Below are 19267 nucleotides of genomic sequence, written 5' to 3'. Positions count from 1 at the left end.
AAAATACATAGAACAAAAATTTTTAAAATGTTATAAATATCTTTTTATTACTGTTACTTCTTTTAAAATTTAATTTTATTTTTTTCCAGTGTTCCAAAATTCATTGTTTATGCACCACACCCAATGCCCCATGCAATACGTGCCCTCCACAATACCCATCACAAGGCTCACCCCACCCCCCAACCTCCTCCAAAACCCTGTTTGTCCAGCATGGAGGTTCCTCAAAAAATTGAAAATAGAGCTACCTTACGACCCAGCAATTACACTTCTTGGTATTTACCCTAAAGATACAAACATGGTGATCTGAAGGGGCACGTGCACTCGAATGTTTATAGCAGTAATGTCTACAATAGCCAAACTATGGAAAGAACCTAGATGTCCATCTACAGACGAACGGATAAAGAAGATGTGGTATATATACACAATGGAATACTATGCAGCCACCAAAAGAAATGAAATCTTGCCATTTGCAATGACGTGGATGGAACTAGAGGGTATCATGCTTAGCGAAATAAGTCAATCGGAGAAAGACAACTATCATTCAATCTCCCAAATATGAGGAAGTGGAGATGCAACGTGGGGGGTTTGGGGGGTAGGAAAAGAATAAGTGAAACAAGATGGGATCGGGAGGGAGACAAACCATAAGAGACTCTTACTGTCACAAAACGAACTGAGGGTGACCGGGGGTAGGGGGGTAGGGAGAGGGTGGTGGGGTTATAGACATTGGGGAGAGTATGTGATACGGTGAGTGAAGTGTGTAAACCTGGCGATTCACAGACCTGTACCCCTGGGCTAATAATACATTATATGTATATAAAAAAATTAAAAAATTAAAACAAAACCAAACAAAACAAAAACAAAACCCTTGTCTCTCAGAGTCCATAGTCTCTCATGGTTTGTCTCCACCTCTGATTTCCCCCAACTCACTTCTCCTTATCCTGAGTGAAATAAGTCAAGGAGAGAAAGTCAATTATCATATGGTTTTACTTACTTGTGGAGCATAAGGAATAACATGTAGGACATTGGGAGATGGAGAGAATAAAAAATTTTTTAAAGTCATTCTAGTTTTACTGTCAAGACTGATATTAACTTATAACTCATAAACTGTCTCAGAATTGAGGAGAAATTTCTAGAAGTCATCTAGTTTTTAAAATTGTGTATTTGTGGTGAACTTGGTTTTTATTTGTGTAAAAAGTTATCATGTCTGTAGATATGACAGCTGAAAATGTCCCCTCTGGTAAAGAGAACCAGTGTGAGGTAAATGCATACCCACCCCACAACCGGTAACACCTGTACCTGAAACTGTCCTTCATCCTGCACCTGGGGTTCTGCTCCAGAGTGCAGGTGCACTGGTGAGAGTCCTTAACCTGAATCTCCCAGGCAGTCTAGCAAGAAGAACATAAATATGCATTCTGACATACGGGTAGTAGCCTCTGTCAAACATACTTACCATTGCTTCATTAAACTGTCATAATTTTAATCAACCCGATTTACACACACTCAGTTTAAAAATCTCCCTAACAGACAAAATAGAGACCCAAACCCACTTTGTTTTATGGCAAATGAGCTGTATCTCAATAAATCTATTAAAAAAAATCCCCATTATCTGGCAGCAGGATCCCCACCCAAAAGGACCAACTAAGGGTCTCTAAGGATGCTCCTCAGCCATTCTTAAAATGCACAGCACTAAGTTACTTTACTAGATAAAGGCCTTCCCTGTTTCCACAGAGCCAGGGGAAATGCCTGATCCTTGGATTTGAAATTAAAGGCAATACAAGAGCTTACATGACAACTTCTACAAACAGATCCGTTTAAAAAGAAATTCTCTCTAAAGCAACTTCCCAGACCACCCGCCTTGATTACTGTCTAGATAACTAAGTATTTTTCCCTTATCCAAGAGGCTCTGAAAAAGCTACTGTAGTGAGAATTCAAGATAGAGAGCATGTTCCTCAAATGTAAGGGGAAGTTGCTAATAAGAGGTGCATTTTGGGGCGCCTGGGTGGCTCAGTTGGTTGAGCGACTGCCTTCAGCTCAGGTAATGACCCTGGAGTCCCGGGATCGAGTCCCGCATCGGGCTCCCAGCTCCACGGGGAGTCTGCTTCTCCCTCTGACCTTCTCCTCGCTCATGCTCTCTCTCACTGTCTCTCTCTTCTCTCAAATAAATAAATTAAAAAATGTTTAAAAAAAAAAGTGCATTTTGGAAGAGAAATGTTGTTGGTGAGTCCTCCTAAAAACAAACAAACAAACAAACAAACAAAAGATTTTAGGGGCACCTGGGTGGCTCAGTGGATTAAGCCGCTGCCTTCGGCTCGGGTCATGATCTCAGGGTCCTGGGATCGAGTCCCGCATCGGGCTCTCTGCTCAGCAGGGTGCCTGCTTCCCTCTCTCTCTCTCTCTGCCTGCCTCTCCATCTACTTGTGATCTCTCTCTGTCGGGTAGATAAATAAAATCTTTAAAAAACAAAAACAAAAACAAAAAAAAACCCAAGATTTTAAAAGGCTTCTGTATAGATTACTTGTCAACAGTAGCTGCTGCTTGCATTTCATGTCAAAAGACAACCTCAAAATAAAGAGATTACCTAAAAGCTATTTGAAAACAAAACAAAACACTAGTCTCTCTCAGAAGATTCATCACCAATGGGATGGCATGGGTGTCTCTGTACTAATGCACACAGCAAAATTTATTGCACACCCAAGTCTGGTTTTGCTTTTCTTCTTCATCGCTTACTCTTCTGGCATCTATTGGAGGAACCAAGATTCTGGATGATAACGCAGTTTTGAGAATCAATAAGGAAACTTGATATCCAGGATAAGCAAAAGCAGATTAACCCCTCTGTGCATCTTTTCTGCTGCAATAAATATATATTATGACACTATGGCAGTTTAGTAGCCATTTTTGTGCTCCTATGGCCAAAAAAAGAAATAGTTCAAGCATTTATGTACTCTTCAATTGTATGCAATGAATTCAAGAAAAATCCCTATGTCATAAAAGGATATGTCAAGGTTGTGTCATTATAAAAAGCAGAGTATTCAGAATGCAGTCACTAAACTATAACCTATATTTTAAATAAACTAAATTGACTAATGACAAACTGAGAACATTTTTTACTTAAAGAATTCCACAATATTTTATACCACCCTATAATTATTTGAGGGGTAATTTTTTACAAACAAAGTAAGTTAAAAGATATCTTAAGAAACTTTATTTAATATATTACACAACTTCTAAACTATTCAAGTGTTGATCATTATGTTCATCATGGAGAAATCAGAAAATGAGACATGAGGAAGCTTGAATACAATTCAAGAAAACAAGAAATTATCTGTGGAAACGGTTTAGGGTTATAGCAGCTACAAACTTAGCATAAGCCAGGAAGGTCTGTGTTGTCCTAAAAGTCATATATTTAATCGTTTCTAAGTGATCTCTTAAAGCTGTTCTCCACTAGAATTTTTTTCCTTCTTTGGCACATTCATTGTAGAAAGCAAAAAGATTAAGGCAGGATAAGAAAAAAAGGTATCTCTTTTTCAAGAAAGAAGAATGAGCTAGAAATCTGACTCAGAAAAATGAGTGCAAAAGGAATCTAGAGATTCAGCCTGTAGCATATGCACCTGCTGGTTAAGCTTCAAACCCAGGGAGGGAAGATGGATATGAACAGCAGGAGAAAAACTATTTGGTAAAAAAGAAAAAAAAAAAAAAAAAGAATTAGGGCTTTCGCCTTGCTTCTACATCAACTTTACTAACATTCTATTTTCAGAGTTAACAGGAGCCATTTTAATTTGCTCAGAAAATATTTTTAATGAAGGGATGCCTGGTGGCTCAGTTGGTTAAGTGTCTGCCTTTGACTCAGGTCATGATCCCAGGGTCCTGAGACTGGGTCCCACATGGGGCTCCTTGCTCAGTGGGGTGTCTCCTTCTCCCTCTGCCTGCTGCTCCCCCTGCTTGTGCCCATGCTCTCTCTCTTTCTCTCTGACAAATAAATAAATAAAATCTTTAAAAAAAAAAGACAAAAAATATTTTTAATGAAAATTACACCACCATTACACTAAGAAAATGTTCCCTTGAGTCATAATAACCTCTCCCACCCTCAAGGAGACACTTTCTCCTCTGATACCAGCACCCCAACACAGCACTCTCTCCACGTCCTTTACCTTTTTCTAGACTTCAACCTTGATTCACACTCCTTTGCTTTCTTACCATCTTTTTACTGCCCCTATGGACATAATTCAAGACAATGATCCTTGAGTGCACACAATTCACTTATACATATGATGGACAGTAACCAGTTGATTGCCAGTCAAAGTCAATGCTGTGTAACAGGCATCTCTGCATACACCTATCCTCAAGGATTAGGATTTTGACCCAAAGACAAGCTAGGAGTGCTCACATATAGTAGATTAGAAATAATTTGAGCTAATTAGACATTTAGCAGCTATTACTTTTGATTATTATAATAAGACATAAAAAAACTAACCCCCCCCCCAAAAAAAACCTGTTAGAACAAATGATACTGATGACTGGTCACGATCTTTCACTGGTAATAAATATAATAAACCCTATGTCTATACCAAGACATCTATTTTTACGTTTTCATCCAAAGGAAATCTGCCTCATCCCACATCTATACATATTCTTGGTATATATAAAGATTTAGCCATTCCTTTCCTAATGTTCTAAAACTCTTACTATGACTATTTTCCTGAGATACGAAAAGTAAAACAGGCTTTATACTGGATGTGTATCTACCATATTTTGCCCAAAGCAATGGACATTACTAAAAAACTACCTGAACACATGACCAAAGTTGAGAGAAATACATAAAGGGTCTTTGAATAGACCACCACTTCAGCTTAAGGATAAGACTATAAAAGAGTAATTGCTAGGGCGCCTGGGTGGCTCAGTTGGTTGAGCGTCTGCCTTCGGCTCAGATCATAATCCTGGAGTCCGGGGATCGAGTCCCACATCAGGCTCCCAGCTCCATGGGGAGTCTGCTTCTCCCTCTGACCTTCTCCCCTCTCATGCACGCTCTCTCTCACAAATAAATAAATAAAATCTTAAAAAAAAAAAAGAGTAATTGCTAGATACGTCCAAAATGAAATAAGTATGTATAAAATAAGTCTAAATAAAATACATTTCTGTTTTCATGGCTAGCCTATCTTACATAATACAGAATATACGGTAGATAACATGGTGTGAGAGTCCACTTGGGAGTTAAGGAATGTAAATGTTAACTGTGGCTCTACTACTCTTTACTGTGTTATCTTCAGCAAATTATATAACCTCTCTATACCTCAGCTTCCTGTCAAGTTTCATAATAATTATACTTATAATCACAGGTCGTTTTGAGCATGGAATACACATGAATTCATGTGCCTGTCACATCATGAGCAATAAATACCAGTGGTTACTATTATTAGTATTATAATACTGATTAACTAGAGCCTATTTAAGTGGCAACTAATTAAGCTGAATACTGGCAGTCTTTAGCCTCAAGACAAAAAAAAAGCTAGCTAACAGTAAAACTGCGAACTGCATGGTTTAGACTTATTTGCTGCTACTCGTCAATCCCAGCTCACTTTGTCTTAAGAATCTAAATCTACAGTTCATCACAGTCAAAATAAAAAGACTGTGTTCCCTAGATGTTCTGATAGATTGAAGCTTAATGTTAAAATTGTTTTAGAAGTTCATATTGAACCCATGAAAGTTCTTCCAAAACTAAGGGGCAAATTTAGAATTTAATTTTTAAATGAACTGGAAATAAATGTAAGTGAAAGATGAGATTAACATGTCTTATTAAAGGAACAAAAATCTCTCTTTTTTTTCCTCCACTTAAAGCTTTTATCTTTGTAACCTTTGAAGAAAAGATTTTAATAGAACTTTAAAATCGGGATTATGTATCTATCTGACTGGAATAAAACTACCTTCAACAAGGCATAGAATGTCCTTGCAGAGAGGACATGAACAGACATTTCTGCAAAGAAGACATCCAGATGGCCAACAGACACATGAAAAAATGCTCCATATCACTCGGCATCAGGGAAATACAAATCAAAACCACAATGAGATATCACCTCACACCAGTCAGAATGGCTAAAATTAACAAGTCAGGAAATGACAGATGCTGGCGAGGATGCGGAGAAAGGGGAACCCTCCTACACTGTTGGTGGGAATGCAAGCTGGTGCAACCACTCTGGAAAGCAGCATGGAGGTTCCTCAAAATGTTGAAAATAGAACTACCATATGACCCAGCAATTGCACTGCTAGGTATTTACCCTAAAGATACAAACGTAGTGATCTGAAGGGGCACATGCACCCGAATGTTTATAGCAGCAATGTCTACAATAGCCAAACTATGGAAAGAACCTAGATGTCCATCAACAGACGAATGGATAAAGAAGATGTGGTATATATACACAATGGAATACTATGCAGCCATCAAAAGAAATGAAATCTTGCCATTTGCGACGACGTGGATGGAACTAGAGGGTATCATGCTTAGCGAAGTAAGTCAACCGGAGAAAGACAACTATCATAGGATCTCCCTGATATGAGGGAGAGGAGATGCAACATGGGGGGTTAAGGGGGTAGGAGAAGAGTAAATGAAACAAGATGGGATTGGGAGGGAGACAAACCATAAGTGACTCTTAATCTCACAAAACAAACTGAGGGTTGATGGGGGGAGGGAGGTTGGGGGGGGTGGGGTTATGGATATTGGGGAGGGTATGTGCTATGGTGAGTGCTGTGAAGTGTGTAAACCTGGCGATTTGCAGACCTGTACCCCTGGGGATAAAAATATATGTTTATAAAAAATAAAAAAAATATAAAAAAAAAGAATGTCCTTGCAGATAATACAAATCACTATCTTAAGGGAAGATCACTGACATAGATTTCATTTTACTCTAAATATAACATTGCAGTCAACAGCAAAATTCAGACTGTGAACCACATAGGATAAACAATTGATTTGTTGAAGAAATATAAATTGCAAGGAAGAAGGAAAAAAAAGAAAAAAATGGAGAAACCAACAGATTAAAAGAGACTGTTTTAAAACTCATTAACTGGCTCACTTCTCCCTCTTCCTCTGCCCACCTCTCCCCCTGCTTGTGCTTTCTCTCTCTGTCAAATAAATAAATAACATCTTGAAAAAAAAATAAAACTCACTAAAAAAAACTTCAGATAGGCAAATTAAACTGCAGAAATACAAGCTCATGTGATAACGCAATAAGCAAAAATGAGGAAATTACAACCATTAAAGTCACAATACTATTTACAAGTCTGTAAGAGGAGGGAGGGGCTTGGGTTTGGGAAGCAACACACAGGAGACCTGGTTGAGCTGTTTCTTGAATTGGATGGGGGTTATAGGGTACTCACCTTAGCAATTTCTGTGTCAGTGTTACATTTTACAATTTAAAAATGTTTTAGGGGCTCCTGGGTGGCTCAGTCAGTTAAGTGTCTGCCTTTAGCTCAGGCCATGATCTCAGGGCCCTGGGATCCAGCCCCCCAAATCAGTCTCCCTGCTCAGTGGGGAGTCTGCTTCTTCCTCTGCCCCTTCCCCCTCATGCTCCTGTGCATGCTTTCTCTCTCAAATAAATAAAATTTTTTATTTGTTTTAATTTAAATATAATAAATAAAAAGGTTTGAAAAAAGATTATCGCAATCTAAAAGATTCACCAAAGTAGCTATTTCATGCAAATGCATTCCTTTTCCCACATTCATACTCAACACCCTTTAATAAATGCATTGCACCTGAGTTTCACTAATAAAGGTTCCATGACACCTGAGCAGAGTCATTTACTAGATTGGTATCTAGCCATTGTTTAAATCTGGCCTAATGACTTCTTTTAAGATTTTAATTATTTACTTATTTGAGAGAGAAACAGAGAGAGAGAGAGACCACAATCAGGGTGAGGGGCAGAAGAAATCTCAAGAAGACTCCTTGCCCAAAGGGGAGCACCATGCAGAGCTCAATCCCATAACCCCAAGATCATGACCTGAGCTGAACTCATGAGTCAGATGCATAACAGACTGCACTACCCAGGCATCCCAATGGCATAATGATTTTGATTTTCATTTTATATCATCAAAAGAAGTAGAGTGTTGTCTTGAATTCGCATACCCTTCATTTATTTCACTTCCAAAAGAAAATCCAATTTAAAAAAAATTTAAAAACACAAGGTGCGCCTGGGTGGTGCTGTCTGCTCAGCGTGGGACTCTTGGTTTCAGCTTAGGCCATCACCTCAGGGTTGTGAAACTGAGCCCTATACGGGGCTCCATGCTCAGTGCACTCAGTGTGGAGTCTGCTTGAGATTCCCCCGCCTTTCCCTCTGCCCCTCCCACTCATGCTCTCTCTCACCCTCACTCTCTCTAAAATAAATAAGCCTTTAAAAAAACAAAACAAAACAAAAGCATGGCCCTCTTAGGAAAGGTGTTATGGGTTTAATTTTATTCCTCTGAAATTCTTATGTTGAAGTCCTAACCCCCCAGGTACCTCAGATTATAATTGTACTTGAAGATACAGTCTTTAAAGAAGTAATTAAGTTAAAATGAGGATGTTTGAGTAGGCCCTAATCCAACATGAGGAATAGTCTGTTTTAGAAGAAGAAATCAGGGGTGCCTGGGTGGCTCAGTGGGTTAAGCCGCTGCCTTCGGCTCAGGTCATGATCCCAGGTCCTGGGTTCGAGCCCCACATCGGGCTTTCTGCTCAGCGGGGAGCCTGCTTCCTCCTCTCTCTCTGCCTGCCTCTCTGCTTACTTGTGATTTCTCTCTGTCAAATAAATAAATAAAATCTTTAGAAGAAGAAATCAGGGGGCTCCTGGGTGGCTCAGTTGGCTAGGCATCTGCCTTTGGCTCAGGTCATGATCCCAGGGTCTGAGATGGATCCCTGAATCCGTCTCCCTGCTCAGCGGGGAGCCTGCTTCTCCCTCTCCTTCTGCCCTTCTTCTGCTCCTGCACTCTCTCTCTCTCAAATAAATAAAAAGGAAGAAGAAGAAATTAAAGCACAGACAGACACAGAGGGAAAACCATGTAAGGCATAAGGAGAAGGCACCATCTAAAAGCCTCAGAGGAAACCTACCCAGTTGACACCTTGATCTTGGCCTTCTAGCCTCCAAAATTGTAAGAAAAAACTTTTTTTTTTTAAGATTTTATTTATTTATTTGACAGAGAGATGGAGAGGGAGAGCACAAGTAGCCAGAGCGGCAGGGAGAGGTAGAGGGAGAAGCAGGCTCTCCACTGAACAGGGAGCCCAATGTGGGGCTCCATCCCAGGACAGGATCATGACCTATGGTGTTGAGCCAAAGGCATGACCGTGAGCCAAAGGCAGACACTTAACGGACTGAGCCACCTGGGCACCCCAGAAAATACATTTCTGTTGTTTAAGCCACTCTGTGGCACTTTGTGATAGCAGCCTTAGCAAACTGATACAGAAGGTAAGAAAAAAAATTTTTTTTGAAAAGGTAGAAGAGGGACGCCTAGGTGGCTCAATGGTTGGACGACTGCCTTCGGCTCAGGTCATGATCCCGGAGTCCCAGGATCGAGTCCCACATCGGGCTCCCAGCTCCACGGGGAGTCTGCTTCTCTCTCTGACCTTCTCCTTGCTCATGCTCTCTCTCACTGTCTCTCTCTCAAATAAATAAATAAAATCTTTAAAAAAAAAAAAAAAAGAAAAGGTAGAAGAAAGAAAGGAAAGAAAAAAATATGAAATACTACAATTTTCACTCCTAATGTATAGTTAAAGAAAGGCTTAAGAAAATTCTGAGTCATTAGTAAAGAAAAGAGAACTAACAGACTCCATGTAAAAAGAAACACCCCAAAGAGCGAAGCACAAAGGGCACGACACAGGGAACCAACAGGAAAATAACTGGCTACTAACTCAATTGATGGGGCAGGATTCAGAGCTTTCAGTGTGGTTCCTGGAAAAAACCCAGAGGAGAATTTTGAGTTAGATTTTTAAATGGATTAGAAACAAATGGAGGTGATGGGTGAGATCCAGGTGGTTTTCTTAAAGGGAGAAACGTCTTCTGGCCTTCGAGTTTGAATGAAGGGTGGATTTATTATTTCCCTGATTTAATAGGCTTGGGGGGTTAGGCAAACCATCAACTAAGAAAATGCAATTCTCAGACTAGAAAATCAGCAAAGACGGTGCAGAACATCAGAGCTCTAGGTGTTATACATACCCATGTTGCCTAACGACCTGAGTGGTGTAAGCTTTGTTGACTAAGTACAAGTTTCCTAGAAAGGATATTACTGTAGCAACAGCAGATAGTTTTCTGCTAGATCTGCCCTCCATGCCTATAGATGTATTTCATTATTCCACTGACAGGTAGAAATGGAAATACATCTTGAACTGTCTGTTTCTTTTCCTCTTTAATTTAACAAAGGAGTAAGATACACTCTGCATTCAGAAAAGCATCCTACAAAATAAGGAAGTGAACCAAATAAACAGGGAAGAGAATAGAAGCCCAGAGCTTCTAAATATCAGTTATTTTTTTCTAACTCCAAACAAAATGGCACTATTCTCCTATGTCAGACCTGGGAGAGTCCTGACATCCTTTCTGCAGTAAGGCAGTGCAAATACATCAACCAACCACTCAGTCAGTCAGTCTTAACAAGTTTAGAGTAATTTTCTGGAAGGATTGTTATAATTATCATAATTAGTTCACTTGTAAAAATTAACAGATTTTAAGTCTTTATCAGAGATGTCTATACATAGAAATCTTGCTTGAAAAGCAAGATACTATAGTGCAGGTATGTATGATAGCAACTATATAAAAAATTTAAATATGTGCATAGGACAAAACAATACTAAAAGGACATACAACAAAATGAAAACAAAGTTTACCTCTATGATGAATTTAAGGGTGATTTTTCATTTTTCCCCATTTTTTTCTATTTTTAAGTTTACTAAAATGAGTGTATCAAATTTATATTCAGAAAAAGAAAATGAATATAAATGGCATATAATTCTGATAAAGCAAAACAAATAGTCTGAACACTGTTCAGAAGAAATTAAAACTTGGCTAAAACATCGTACTATATACAAGGGGCCTAAAGAAAACCCTGGGAGGGATTCAGCCTCACCTGTCCTCAGATGACATCATCAGTAGCCTGGACAAAAATAAACATTCCTATGCCTATAATTGGAAGAGGATTTTATTTACAAATTTCCTTTCAGCGCTTACCTGAAATGAACCAGCGTCCTGTGATTTCTCTCACCAGGGATTTAAAAACCCCCGGGGCTTTCCCTACAGACCTAATAGATTTGCCATTTTATCAGGGGAATGTTTTTTTCAACTGAATGTAGAGTCCTGTATCTATCCTGGAACCAAGATGTTACTTCTTATATCTCAGGGCTAACCTTAAAGGCAAATTTAGAAATTATTCTCTGTGACATATTCTAAAAAATAACCCTTGTGCTACATTAATCCCATAAAACACAACTCCAGGGGTGCCTGGGTGGCTCAGTCTGCTGAGGTCTGCCTTTGGCTTGGGTTGTGATCTCAGGGTAATGGGATCGAGCCCCACATGGGGCTCCCTGCTCAGCGGGAAGCCTGCTTCTCCCTCTTCCTCTGCCACTCTCCTTGCTTGTATTCTCTCTCTCTGATAAATAAATAAAATCTTTACCAAAAAAACCCCCAAAAAACCAAAAACATAACTCCAACAATTCCTACAGCACACTAAGAATTCTTTCTCTGATAACTGAAGGTTTTTATTCACAAATGGGTGACACATTTTCTTGAAAAAATATGAAATATAAAAGTCCAAAGACTGTACACTTACAAGTTTCAGTGAAAATTAAAATCAGAATCAATATTTTAAAAATTCTCAAAAGATTTCCCCCAAAGGGAGACAATTTTACTTACTTTAACTTCCACTGTCTTCCCTCCATGTTCAACATGTCTCTCTACGTATTCAGAGGACAGCAAATCGCTGTAACAAACAGAAACGATGATTAAAGAGGACCTTGAAAATGTAAATCATCTGAAAATTGACAAGTTTACACATACCAGCTTTATGATTCTTTGGCTCATATTTTAAAACAAAAATAAAACTTTATGAGTCTCTTTCTCTCTCATTTTCTCTCTCTCACAAACACGCACACACAGATCCTAGTACTCCTTAAAAACAATGAGCTTAATAACCTGTCATTAGCCTATTCCACTGACCTAGGTCAATGGTTCTAAGGAAACTACCGTAAGCTCACCACTATTCCTAAAACATCTTATTCTTCCCATTTTTACTTTAGCTTTTACCAAATAGTTCTGATTTACTACCATACTTTACCATTTTTAATGTGTGATATTTTAACCTAGCAAAATATTCCTTTTCATCACAAAAACACTAAAAGGGGGCAAAGAAAGGTGGAAGAAATGAGAAGGAATAGGCCTTGAGCATTTTTAAGTAATCCTTTTTGAAATCTCTCCTAAACCACCTTCTTGTACAATTTTAAAATGTTTACATCTTCTTAAATATGCTTTCCTTTAATTCTACATATATGAAAAAATTCCCCCTTTAATAGTGGTACCTCAAGACACAACTTCCATAAAAGTCTTAATGTCTCCATATTTTTAAAGCACTAAGACATAAATAAAATTAACATCATTAAATAAAAATAATTATGAAGCTATTAATTTCTTTTTTTTAAGATTTTATTTATTGGGGCGCCTGGGTGGCTCAGTGGGTTAAAGCCTCTGCCTTCGGCTCAGGTCATGATCCTGGGGTCTGGGGATCGAGCCCCGAATCGGGCTCTCTGCTCAGCAGGGAGCCTGCTTCCCTTCCTCCCTCTCTGCCTGCCTCTCTGCCTGCTTGTGATCTCTGTCTGTCAAATAAATAAACAAAATCTTTAAAAAAAAAAAAGATTGTATTTATTTATTCGAGAGAGGGAGTGTGCAGCGAGAGAATCAGCAAGAGCAGAGGGAAAGGACAGAGGGAGAGGGAGAAGCAGACTCCCCACTGAGCAGGGAGCCCCATGCGGGGCTTGATCCCAGGACCCTGAGATCATGACCTGAGCCAAAGGCAGACGCTTAACAAAATGAGCCCCAGAACTTATAAATTTCTAAGTTTATTCTGTTAATGGATATTCAGCTAACTAAAAAATCTTTTTCACAGTGCTCTGCAGGTCACCATACTAAAATTATCCCAATCATTTAAAAAATGTGAATTTGGGGCACCTGGGTGGCTCAGTTGGTTAAGCAACTGCCTTCAGCTCAGGTCATGATTCCGGAGTCCTGGGATCAAGATCAAGTCCCACATTGGGCTCCCAGCTCTGTGGGGAGTCTACATCTCCCTCTGACCTTCTCCCTTCTCATGCTCTCTCTCACTCTCTCTCTCAAATAAACAAATAAAATCTTTTAAAAAAAATGTGAATTTCTGGGGCACCTGGATGATGCAGTAGATTAAACATCCAACACTTGGTTTCGGTCCAGTCGTGATTTCAGGGTCATAAGATTGAACCCTGTATCAGGCTCCACACTAGGTGGAGCCTCTCTCTCCCTCTGTCTCCACACTCCCAACCCTGCTATTGCATGCACACGTGCTCTCTTCCTCTCTCTTAATCTGAGCACATAGGCCTGCCATGATAAGCACCATGCCTACACTTGCTTGAAAGGTAAACAGAATGATCAAGCATGTGTTTTATTAACAGAGGCACCATAATCAATTCCCTGCAGTATCTGATCCCTACATTACCCTTTAGGGGACCTATAATTATAGTATAACTCTTTATTCCATATATCTTTGGAATACATTTTCCTTCTGATGTTATGGGGGAACCAGCTAGGATGCTCAAAGCTGCAAGCTGTAGAAAACACAACTAAAAGTGGCTTAAATAATTTAGTTTATTTATAGGACATTTATATCTTCTTTTTTGTTAGAAATTCCAGGACAAGTGTAATGTGAATTTGCTCCTGCAAATCTCCAGATCTGTTAGATGAATAAATTTGAAGTTTACAAAATATATGCCAACACTTGTAAGGTATTTTATTTTATTTTTTATTTTTTAAAGATTTTATTTATTTATATGGCAGACAGAGATCACAAGCAGGCAGAGAGGCAGGCAGACAGAGAGTTGGAAGCAGGCTCCCCACTGAACAGAGAGCCCAGGACCCTGGGATCGTGACCTGGGCTGAAGGCAGAGGCTTTAACCCACTGAGCCACCCAGGCACCCCTACTAAGATATTTCAAATATAGACGAGTAACTAGTAAACAAAATTTTGTTAGACGTGACAGAATGCATAGGGTGGGTAAGTGTAACTAAAAAGATCATGTATGCATTACATGTTGATAGAAAGGGATGGGTGACCAAATGATATCTAGGTAATAAATGTTTATGATACAATAAATACACAAAAGATACTAAATATCCAGGATACACTATACATAAGCACTATTTATGAGGTCTTAATTCAATCACCTATTGGTGACACCCAGGGCTTCCCAACTTCCATAGTAATGACACGTTGGGCCAGATAATTATTTGTCTTGGGGAGTATCTTATACACTGTAGTATGTTTAGCAGCATCCCTGGCCTCCCCTACTAGGTGCCAATAGCATCGCACAGACTCATCAGTCATGACTATCAAAAATGTGTCCAGACATTGCCAATGCAGGCTTGGGGATAAAACTGCTTTGGTTAATAAACACTGCTGACACCCATTTCTACCCCATGTATTCTTTGCCCAAAAAACACAAACAGAATTCATGACTGTTCATCTAGCTCACCGGCAATTTACAGCTCCCAACTAAGCCTACTTAATCTCTGTGTAACTCAGAACTGGGAAATGGGCATCATTAGCTTGGACTACCTTCCACCTATGGAGCTTGCCCAAACCTCAACTCTGGTCCTTGAAAACACATCATCAGCAGGGAAGGCAGATACAGCAGGGAGAGAAGCAGAACTTATGAACACCGTGCACTCCAGGTGTAGCTGGAGGGATCCCTTCCATTCAACTTGGACCCTCTAGTAGAGATGATAACCTAACCATTTCTTTCTTCTTGCTTCTCACCATGTCCTTTAAGTTAATTTAGCAAACCACATGACTTGAAGATTTTAATTTGGCCTGTGGGGGCTAGCTTACCTGGTAGTATACTTGTGGGCTACTACCTATTCCATCAAAATAATTTCCCACCAGACAACAGGAAAGTTCCAGAGTTAGTTGGTGTGGTGGCTCAGTATATGGATGTGAGTTCATGTTCATGGTGCTCCATCACCAGTATGGTGAGTGACCTGTCCTCTTCACTAGCTCTTGTCATAACCCTTGCATGGCTATTGCAGTTCGAAGCATCTCACGTAAATCAAAATATCCCAGGGAAGAAAAGCCCTGTATTTCTTGAATCAGTAAACTCTACACAAAAGCCCTTAGCATCCATCTTCTCAAGTATGTTTTGCCAGAATTACCTTACTGGGCCTCACCAAAACAGATCCTTTGACTGGGACATTTGCTTTTGAATGATCAAGTTTTCCATCTCCAGAGCCTTGCATGAGCATCATGAGTACTCAGAGAGAGCTGAACAATGTTAGGGGGAAAAGAGGGTGGTGGAGAGAACAGCTATTGTGCAGTCAACCAACAGTTGTCTTTCTTTTCTCCTTCTTTCCTTCCTGTCTCTCTCCTTCCGTCTTTCCTTCCTTCCTTCCTCCCTCTTTCTTTTCTTCCCATGGGGATATAAGATAGTATTTCACAAATTCTAAAGGACTTCTAACAAAAGGACTTCTAACAAAAGCATGATAGAAATCTGCCTCAAGCAAGACATGTCATTGTTCCAGCATCCACATCTCACCGGATAACCCACATCCATACCCTACAAAGGAGAGGTACCAGCCAGATATTTGCGAAGAACAGGCCCCCAACCTTGTATCAGTCTCAACTTCACAGAAGTGGGGGAGGAAATTTGTCATACAAAGGCAGTATTTACTAGCAGAACCAACTATTATTCCCTCTCTTGGGAATCTGAACAAGGGAATTCACAAAAAAAATCATTCAAGGAAGAGAGGCAACAAGTGAAAAATTAGCAGACACTTGAGAGACACAAAGTTGTGCCAGTGGGGAATACCAGAGGGAAAACCCCCAAATCTCTGCTGTTTAGGTCCTGGGATCCAGAAAAGCCCATCCCTGATGCTGAGTATCTCTGGGATCCTTTCTCCATCAGTCACATTAGTAAATCCCCATTACCAGAGCTAGCCTGAGTGAGATCAAAAACAATTAGGTATAATATCATTTAGAGAAGTCATAGTGGTAGTAGTAATAACAACAATAATTTAAAAAAAAACAACTTTTGAGTCTTCCAGGTTTGCAAAGTTTAAGGGAATATTTTCCTTTGAATTATAAAATCCAGGGATTAAAAGAATATGAGTCACCACATGAACGTAATTACAGCAAAGACAACCCTCTGCTCAGGAATTATGCAGCTATTTCAATCAAGCCTCCATACCTACAAGCAGTGTTGGAAAAGGCTCCATGTAATTTAAACTAAAAACAGCCCAGGCAATTGGGTTTTGTTTGTTTGCAGTATTGTGGAAGTCTGCTAAGTATTGTTATTTTAATTATTAGGCTGAAAAACCTTCTATTTAAAATCTCACTTTTCCTCTACTGAAGCATAAAATCTTTACTACCATCTACTTAGAACCTAAGCAAATTTTTCTGAAGCCTCCTAAGGCAGAGATAATAAAAATTATCTTAAGTTCTTTTTCTTAGATTGTCATTGTTTATTGTTAAGTAGGGATCTACTTAAATAATTTTAAGTGTAGAAAAATGGTGGATGATCTCCTTAACACTGAGAATTTTTATTTTACTGTAAACTGATAGGGCAGAATTTACTCCATTTTACCTAATGGCTTACTCAAAAGTGATGTGTGAATGCTAACTTGTGAGTTTTCAAAGACAAAAGTGAAAATTATTTTCCATCAAATTCTAAAGGCCACTTGTTTTACGAAGAAAGTAAGGAGATGTTTTTGAAATTAGAAATGTATTCTGAGGCCTTTTTTCATTCCCATGCCGTAATAAGCCTGGAGTAAGCAAAACAAACACAATGTAAACATTCTCAGCCATAATAATGGTTACTCTTTGTCTAGCAGACAACTGTCATGAATCAGAGGCAGCTGGTTTAGTACAAAAATGCTGGAGTTTAAAAACAAAACTGATTTTTTTTAAATTTTATTTTTTATAAACATATAATATATTTTTATCCCCAGGGGTACAGGTCTGTGAATCTCCAGGTTTACACACTTAACAGCACTCACCATAGCACATACCCTCCCCAATGTCCATAATCCCACCCCACCTCTCCCAACTCCCCTCCCCCCATCAACCCTCAGTTTGTTTTGTGAGATTAAGAGCCACTTATGGTTTGTCTCCCTCCCAATCCCATCTTGTTTCATTTACTCTTCTCCTACCCCCTTAACCCCCCATGTTGCATCTCCTCTCCCTCATATCAGGGAGATCCTATGATAGTTGTCTTTCTCCGATTGACTTATTTCCCTAAGCATGATACCCTCTAGTTCCATCCACGTCGTCACAAATGGCAAGATTTCATTTCTTTTGATGGCTGCATAGTATTCCATTGTGTATATATACCACATCTTCTTTATCCATTCGTCTGTTGATGGACATCTAGGTTCTTTCCATAGTTTGGCTATTGTAGACATTGCTGCTATAAACATTCGGGTGCACGTGCCCCTTCGGATCACTACGTTTGTATCTTTAGGGTAAATACCCAGCAGTGCAATTACAGGGTCATAGGGTAGTTCTATTTTCAACATTTTGAGGAACCTCCATGCTGTTTTCCAGAGTGGTTGCACCAGCTTGCATTCCCACCAACAGTGTAGCAAAACTGATATTTTGATTTCCCATCTAAACTCTACCATTTAGTTGCTGTGTGATCTTGGTCAAGTTATTTAATTTCTATGACATAATTTTCCCATGTCTAAAATGGAGATAATATGAAGTTTGTAGGTATTAAACAAGAACGTGGATGAAATCCCTCCCATATCCTGATTTCAACCACCCCCCCATTCACCATCTCCTATCCATCTTTCCCTAAAACTGTGACTTTAACTATCTAAAATCTTTTAAACCATGAATGCTACCTACCACTTTTTCATTGTCCTTCCCTCCCTCTTGTCCCCCTAACTGAGCTTATCATCCATGCCCTGTCAGGACAATCACTCCCTTGCATACACTCTAAACTTCACTATTCCTCTCACTCTGTGATCTCCCGTGTTCACCTGGCCAAACCACAACATTGAGAAGAGTTAACTCTTCTCATAATCGGTCTGTCCTCAAAAAGCAGAACATCCTGAATGGTGACACGGTGAACTTATAACCACAATTATCAAGTGGTTCCCCCTTAGCACAACACTGCCCATAAATCCACTAAATTTTCTTAGTCAATTTACTCTAAGACCTTTCCAAACTTTTCTCCCCCAAAGTATTCCTTCACCACCACTGATGTTGATGACCTCTATTCTGTATTCACTAAGAAAATGGAAACAGAAAAAGACTACTTCATCTTCCCAACTCACACACCAAACTTCACCTCTGTTTCTGAACCAGTCTCTACAAGGATGTGTAAGAAGTGTATCAAACTCAGCATGGCTAGTGCATAACTCTCTCAGCCAATCCCAACATTAAATTCTACCTTCAAAACAGTAATACAGGGGCGCCTGGGTGGCTCAGTGGGTTTAAGCCTCTGCCTTCAGCTTGGGTCATGATCCCAGGGTCCTGGGATAGAGCCCCACATCAGGCTCTGTGTTCAGCAGGGAGCCTGCTTCCCCCTCTGTCTCTCTGCCTGCCTCTCTGCCTACTTGTGATCTGTCTGTCAAATAAATAAATAAAATCTTTAAAAAACAAAAAAACAGTAATATACTCACAGTAAAGAAAATGGGGGGCACCTTCATCAAGTGATCAGTAACATGATCCATAATGGAAGAAACCAAAATCTTGTGCTCCTGAAGCAACGCACTGAGAAGGACACATCATTTACAGTATCCCCACTAAAAACACCAAAGGAAGAAACAAATGAAGAAACCTGAAACAGCACTAGATTTTCTAAAAATCGCCTCACACTAAGGATCTAACTGAAGGTACCGCCAGTGAAATGTGACCTTGAGGTCAAGAGAAAATCAAAGGATGTCTGTAAGACCGTTTGTGAAGACCTCAGAAAGACTTAACGTTGTTTTGCCTGGACTGTATCATCTATATAAATGAGTTTCTAAGATTCTCAAAGGCCTGCCTACCAGATCCTCAGCTACACAAAAGAGTTTCTAAGAATATTAAAG

The 19267-nt window shown here is 39.5% G+C and overlaps 1 protein-coding gene across 13 annotated transcripts in view; it reads right to left on the bottom strand.

The window, feature by feature from the left end:
• Window positions 1-19267, bottom strand: part of ADAM22 (ADAM metallopeptidase domain 22) — a 222468-nt gene that overhangs the window by 96386 nt on the left and 106815 nt on the right. For all 13 annotated transcript variants that reach the window (XM_047694253.1, XM_047694265.1, XM_047694251.1 and 10 more), the window contains exon 4: window positions 11859-11925. In XM_047694253.1, the coding sequence (XP_047550209.1) occupies window positions 11859-11925 (67 nt within the window). The remainder of the gene's footprint in view (window positions 1-11858; window positions 11926-19267) is intronic.

Source organism: Lutra lutra, chromosome 11 (assembly GCF_902655055.1).
Source record: "Lutra lutra chromosome 11, mLutLut1.2, whole genome shotgun sequence".
Lineage (NCBI taxonomy): Eukaryota > Metazoa > Chordata > Mammalia > Carnivora > Mustelidae > Lutra > Lutra lutra.
This window is presented reverse-complemented; position numbering and strand designations above follow the sequence as displayed.